The sequence below is a fragment of the Oxyura jamaicensis genome (assembly GCF_011077185.1).
Source record: "Oxyura jamaicensis isolate SHBP4307 breed ruddy duck chromosome 17 unlocalized genomic scaffold, BPBGC_Ojam_1.0 oxy17_random_OJ71947, whole genome shotgun sequence".
In the NCBI taxonomy this organism is placed as follows: domain Eukaryota; kingdom Metazoa; phylum Chordata; class Aves; order Anseriformes; family Anatidae; genus Oxyura; species Oxyura jamaicensis.
In genome coordinates this window covers 615-6,659 of record NW_023304462.1, presented here as the reverse complement: position 1 = coordinate 6,659, position 6,045 = coordinate 615, and the positions used below count along the sequence as shown (strand labels likewise).

The 6,045-nt window shown below is 61.1% G+C and overlaps 1 protein-coding gene across 2 annotated transcripts; it reads left to right on the top strand.

Annotated features, from left to right (window-relative positions):
- Positions 1–68: 68 nt before the first annotated feature.
- Positions 69–5,612, top strand: CDK9 (cyclin dependent kinase 9). 2 transcript variants are annotated; one of them, XR_004746766.1, is made up of 7 exons: positions 69–199; positions 660–750; positions 2,478–2,644; positions 2,822–2,993; positions 3,065–3,213; positions 4,368–4,938; positions 4,971–5,612. XR_004746766.1 is itself a non-coding variant. In XM_035312554.1 (6 exons), exons 1-6 carry the CDS (start codon positions 179–181, stop codon positions 4,731–4,733), a joined length of 966 nt encoding a protein of 321 aa, XP_035168445.1. In that variant the 5' UTR covers positions 69–178; the 3' UTR covers positions 4,734–5,612. The 2 variants fall into 2 exon arrangements, 1 of the variants encoding a protein (XP_035168445.1); XM_035312554.1 differs by having other exon boundaries at positions 4,368–5,612.
- Positions 5,613–6,045: the final 433 nt, after the last annotated feature.

The following is a 6,045-nucleotide window of genomic DNA, read 5'->3' as shown; positions in this document are numbered from 1 at the left end:
TGCCCCCGTGCCCCCGTCCCCCCGTGCCCCCGTCCCCCCGTCCCTGTGCCTCATCCCCTGTGCCCCTGTCCCCTGCCCCGTCCCTGTCCCCTCACAACGTGCTCCCCGTTCCCCCAGGGAGGTTTTCAAAGCCAAGCACCGCCAGACGGGCAAGAAGGTGGCCCTGAAGAAGGTGCTGATGGAGAACGAGAAGGAGGGGGTGAGTGGCCGTGTGCCTGCGTGTGGGGAGCTCGGGGCGGGAGGGTTCGGGGAGCGGCGCTGATCCCTGATGGCAGAGGGTGGCCTCGCTCCCTGCGTGTGTCCTTTGATAACGTTTACAGCTGGGCCGTGCCGGGCCTTGAGTAACAGCGTACGCGGGTAGCGGGGCGGCCGCTCTGCGGGGCTGCGCGGTGCCCCCTGACAAGCAAACGGGGCGGGCCGGGCGTCAGCGCCGTGTAACCGCCTCCGCCTGGTGGCAGGATCACCCTTACTGACGGTACCCGATGGGTTCTGACAGTCCCAGCGTTTCGTTTTGAAGCTCTGACTGCTGTGAATACCGTCCCGGCGCTGCTCCAGCGGCTCCCCTGCCGTGTTGCTGTGGTCACAGCTTTCCTGTCCCCCGGGTGGGCGTGGGCTGATCTCCTGCGCTCCTAACCCACGGCCTCCATTTCTCCTTTCAGTTCCCTATCACGGCCCTGCGCGAGATTAAAATCCTCCAGCTGCTCAAGCACGAGAACGTGGTGAACCTCATAGAGATCTGCAGGACCAAAGGTAGCTGCCGGGGGGGTCTCCCCCGCGCTGGCTGCTCGCCGAGGGGCTGTCAGTTTTCCTTCCGCCCTGGTCGGTGGCTGAGCAGAGCGGTGCGCGCCGTGGCGGGGACGGGGCTTCCCGCTGAGCCTCTCCTCCCGTCCGTGCCTCGGGGTGACAGCACACCTTGCGGGCTGTCCGTAAATGGGTTAGAGCTGTGCCACGGCTTGGCTGGAAAAAGCCCTCGTCAGAGCACGCCTGTGCCGTGGCCGTGCTGCCCGTGTGCCGCCTGAGAGGCTTTAAAGAAACCCGTGCCGGAGAGCGCCCGAAGCTGGGGGGTTTCCTCCTGGCACGGGTTTCGTGGCCGCGTGGTGTCGGGGCCCTGCTGGGAGCCGTGTCCCAGCTCGAGGCGCGCTCAGCCTCTCGCCGGCCGCGTGTCGGAGCTCAGCTCGGGGCTGGGTGAAAGCTGCTCCCCCTCGCCGCTGCGGGCTGTCCCCGGGGGAGGCAGCGTGCCTGGTGTGCTTAACCCGGCTCGGTGTGCAGGGAAACGGGCTTAAAACGTTTCCTGCCTTTTATACATCGCCCTCCTCTGTGGATTTTACCAAAAAGCAGTTCTGGAGGTGGCAGGTGATGTTAAAGCCTGCCACGCTCCGGCCAGTCGCTTCAGTTAAATAAAAGGCCGGTGGCAGCAACCTGCTGCTGTAAAACACCGGGTGGAAACCTCCAGCCTAGGACCGGGCACCGGAATCTCCTCCCGAAGCGTCTATCGATTCCTGTCAGGCTTTGGAGCCAGCAGGTACAAGGAAAAACACCGCCAGCGGGTTAATTTTTAATGCCCGGTGTGATGAAGCCGCTGGTGATGACTGCATGCGCCTGGCACGCCGAAGGTCAATATTTTTGTGGACGCGTAAAGTTGCTCGGGTTTTGTTTAAATTCCCGCTTCCTTCCAAACCCACTTTGACCTCAGTTTCACGTGAAAAACAGGAACGTGGCACTCACTGTTCCCAGACTTTCAGCTTCTGTCTCCTCACGTGCTGAGGACTGTGCCCGCGGCGGGGGCTCGCACGCATCCACGCGCGGCCTCCCAGCCAGGGCAGAGCGCGGCGCGGGCTGCGTGGGCTGAGCTCGGCCCTGGCGTTCTGGCTGCTGACCGGCGGGTTCTGCTGCGTGCCGCGGAAGGCAGTCAGCCTTGCGTTTTAACGTGCTGCACGTGCGCTCTCGGGACGAGACTGGAATTGATTGCTTCGTTGGAGGGTTCCCGCTAAATTGCAATTGAAATGGGAGTTTTAAATCGTGTTGATCTAGATCAGTCCGTGCTCGTAGCTACCGTGTGAGGTTGCAGAAAGCCTCGCTTTCTGATGTTGTTTTTGAAAGGTTTTCTCTGTTCCTGTGTGTTTTTTTCCGGGGCTGTCTTTGCCTGTGGCGCTGTGTGCGCCTACGGGCCGTGGTGTGTAGGGAGGCAGCCCCACAGCTGTCAGGCACACAAAGCTCTCAAGGATTTTTCGTGGCCTTTCCTTGCCTTTCCCGTGGCGTTTGCTGCTCATCCCCTGTTCTTCCGTTGCCCGTTTTTGCTGCCTTAGTGCCTCTGAAGGACCTTGAGGCGTGCGGGGTCTCTGTTTCTCCGTGTGCGCGCCCTGAGGCTTTACGTGGTGAGCCAGGATGGCTGGCGGTCAGGAGGAGCTGTGACGGGACCGGGGTCCCTCCCTACCAGGGGTCCCTCTCTGACTTGTCCCTGCTTGCCTCTCCTGCAGCCTCCCCGTACAACCGCTGCAAGGGCAGCATCTACCTGGTGTTTGACTTCTGCGAGCACGACCTGGCTGGCCTCCTCAGCAACGCCCACGTCAAGTTCACGCTCTCGGAGATCAAGAAAGTCATGCAGATGCTGCTCAACGGGCTGTACTACATCCACAGGAACAAGGTAACGGGCCGGATCCCTGCTGAGCTCTGAGCCCCGCCTTGCTCTCCGTGCCCTGCCGAGGAGGGGGTGTCGTAGCGCAGGCTGGAGGAAATCCTTCCTTGTCCTTCATCTCTGGAGCCGGGGTGCCGAAGGAGGGTTTCTCAGTGGCTTGACCTTTTGCTGTCTGTCCTCGTGCAGATCTTGCATCGAGACATGAAAGCCGCCAACGTCCTGATCACTCGGGACGGGGTCCTGAAGCTCGCAGACTTCGGGCTGGCTCGAGCTTTCAGCCTGGCTAAGAACAGCCAGCCGAACCGCTACACCAACCGGGTGGTCACCCTGTGGTACCGGCCGCCAGAGCTGCTCCTAGGTAGGCGCTGGGCTCTGCTGGCTCCTCCTCCCTCCTCATCCTCGGGTGGCTAACGCGGCGTCTCTCCCTAGGGGAGCGGGACTACGGCCCCCCCATCGACCTGTGGGGCGGAGGCTGCATCATGGCCGAGATGTGGACCCGCAGCCCCATCATGCAGGGCAACACGGAGCAGCACCAGCTCACCCTCATTAGCCAGCTCTGCGGATCCATCACGCCGGAGGTGAGGGCGGGAGCGAGGGGAAGCTGTGGAGGGCAGGAGGAGGGAGCTGCAGCGTGGGCTGGGCCCGGGACCAAGCGCTCCTGATCCTCTCCCTGCCCTGCCTGCGGGCTGCTGGGTGTTGCCAGCATCGGTGTGCCTGCTGCTGGCAGGGAGCTTGGGGGCCGTGTGTTCTGCTGGACGCGGAGCTTCCTTGCTGCTTCGTGTGAACTCCAGCTGTCCTGGTACTCCCGTTCAGCCTCCTAAACACGTGAGGGTGAATTTGGCCTCCTGTGAGATGAGCGAGTGGTGTCCTTGTTTCTGAGCACGGAGAGGATGCTCCTTGCTCAGCGTGAAAGAACAGAACGGAACGTGTAGGGATCTGTTCTGTTTGGGAGTTGCCTCTCAGATGAACGCCCTCTGTTTCTGGTTAAAGAAGCTTGTTTTGTGTCGTGGGGTTTGTCGTTGCTTCGCGCCGGTCGCACGCTGGACGGCCTCTTTAATTTGGGTTGCTGATCTGTGGCATCAGCTCAGCCCTGCGGTGAGCGCTCAGCCCTTGCTCAGCTCCTGAAGGGCAGCTAGTCCTGCCCTCTGGTGGAAGATCGAGCCGAAAGGGATCGTGGCCAGGGCTGTCACCAAACAGGGTGTGGTAGCAAGGCGGCTGTGCGCGCAGCTGCAGAGCCCGACACCGCTGTGAGGTGCGCTGAAGGTTTCCTTTCGTACCGACGGACTCGCTGTGGTCTCTCCCAGACTGGGGCTGAGGTGCGTACAAGTGTCTGCAGCAGGCTGGGGTTTCTCGGGATAAAAGGCACCACGTACGTCCAGGCTGTTACTAGCGAGGAGTTCTGTCCCTTGACCTTTCTGGATATTGTAGCTGGCCTGAGCTGGTTCTCTGGTAGGTTTTTTTTGGGAGGACAGCAATCCTGTGGCATCCTCAGGAGTGCTGCGCTGCGTGCTGCTTCCACACCAGGAGGATTCTGTCCTGACTTGTCCACGTGTCTTTGGTGTGCTCGTAGTGTCTCCGTGCTGTGGGAGCAAGGTCTGCTGGCTTGGAGCTTATAAAGTAGCATTGTTCTCTCAGCATACCTCACGCCAGTTTGCCTGCGGGTCTTAGCTTCAGTGGCTTGTGCTCCCTGTAACTATCTCCTCCCAACCCTCCCCTTCCTGATCCCTCCCAGGTCTGGCCGAACGTGGATAAATACGAGCTGTTTGAGAAGCTGGATCTCCCCAAGGGCCAGAAGCGCAAGGTGAAGGATCGCCTGAAAGCCTACGTCAAGGACCCGTACGCGCTCGACCTCATCGACAAGCTGCTGGTGCTGGATCCCGCCCAACGCATCGACAGCGACGATGCGCTGAACCACGACTTCTTCTGGTCAGACCCCATGCCCTCGGACCTCAAAAACATGCTGTCCACCCACAACCAGTCCATGTTCGAGTACCTGGCCCCGCCGCGCAGGCGGGGTGGCCACATGCCCCAGCAGCCGGCGAACCAGGGCAGGAACCCCACAGCCACCAACCAGACCGAATTTGACAGGGTGTTTTGAGCGGGGTCCCGGCCGGGCTGCTCAGGGAGGTGCAGGGAGCAGGGACGTGCTGCGGGGTCTCTCTCTCTTTCTCTCTCTGGGCAGGGACTTCCTTCAAGGCGAGGTGCCTGGTGGCTTTAAGCGAGCTCTGCCGTCCCCTCTCCTTGCACAGCAGCTCTGCCACTAAGGAGCTGCAAGCTGTGTGTGTGTGTGTGTGTGTGTGTGTGTGTGTGTGTGTGTGTGCAGGTGTGTTTGTAGGTGTGTGTGGGTGCAGGTGACGCCTGCCAGCCCAGGGTTGTTTCCCTGCAGCTTTGGCCCAGAGCCCGTGTCCCCCTGGAGCAATCTGTATGGGTTAGGTTAATCTCGTGGATCAATTGTTAGGGACCTGGTGATGGAGAAGGTGGCTGTGTCCGTGCTGGGGCTCGCTGAGGCTCTCAGCAAACAGTCCAGTGAGCAGCAGGGCTGGGAGCAGCTGCCCCGGCCCAGACTGGGCCCCGCTGGTAGCTGTCTCTGGCTCTCAGTTGGTCTTAGCTCACATACACCGTGTCCTCTGAACACGCAGAAGCTGATGTAGGATGGGGCAGGTGCCTCTGAGTAATTTGGACGTGTCTCGGGGAAGGCATAGTCATACTGCCTAGTGACTAACTCTCACTGGAGTGTTGGGCTACAGCCTAGGAAAGGACTTGCTGGGCCAACCGGAGGGGCGGCTGACATAGCTGGTTGCTGCATACAGCCAGGATTTACAGTGGGAATCATTGGTCTCTGTCACAGTGCTCGGCGTCCCTGCTTTCTTGGTTCCAAGCTGCAATTAGGATTCTTGTGGGACACGCCTGGCCAGCTGCCTGCTCTTCGCTTAGCACTGACCATGGCGAGACTTCGGATGGGGAAGGGAGCTGGGGGTGCTGCCCTCAGTCAGGCTGGCTGCTGGGGGGGGCTCGGAGGCAGCCCCTGTCCCGCTGCTTGCAGAGCTTTCAGCATGGCACGGCTGTGTTGGAGGAGCCAGGGCTGCTCTTACAAACCCTCATGCATCCCCTCCTCTGTCCTGGAGCTCTGGGGGTGAGTCTGGAGCAGGACCACGGCCGTCCCCGGGCGCAGAGATGAGGCACACGGTGCCGGTGTGCGTGTGCCTTGCTCTGCCGGAGCTCTTGGGACTGGCTGGCGTGGAGCAAGTGCTCCTTCACACCCTGCTCAGCGCCTCGTCTTCCACGGCCGCCACCTGCACGTGGCCGTCTTCTCCCGAGCCACACGGATCCCAAGACTTTCAGACGCGTAACGTGTACAAAGCGCAGCGGGGTGATAACCTTTGGCATCTGATAGGTTGTCCGTTAACTAG

What these genes read in the sequence shown, in the direction of transcription:
- CDK9 (XM_035312554.1), top strand. Translation starts at nt 179, where the DNA reads ATGGAGAACGAGAAGGAGGGG. An exon ending in TGGAGAACGAGAAGGAGGGG is followed by an intron (nt 200 to 659) that starts GTGAGTGGCCGT and finishes TTCTCCTTTCAG; the next exon opens with TTCCCTATCACGGCCCTGCG. An exon ending in ACTACATCCACAGGAACAAG is followed by an intron (nt 2,645 to 2,821) that starts GTAACGGGCCGG and finishes GTCCTCGTGCAG; the next exon opens with ATCTTGCATCGAGACATGAA.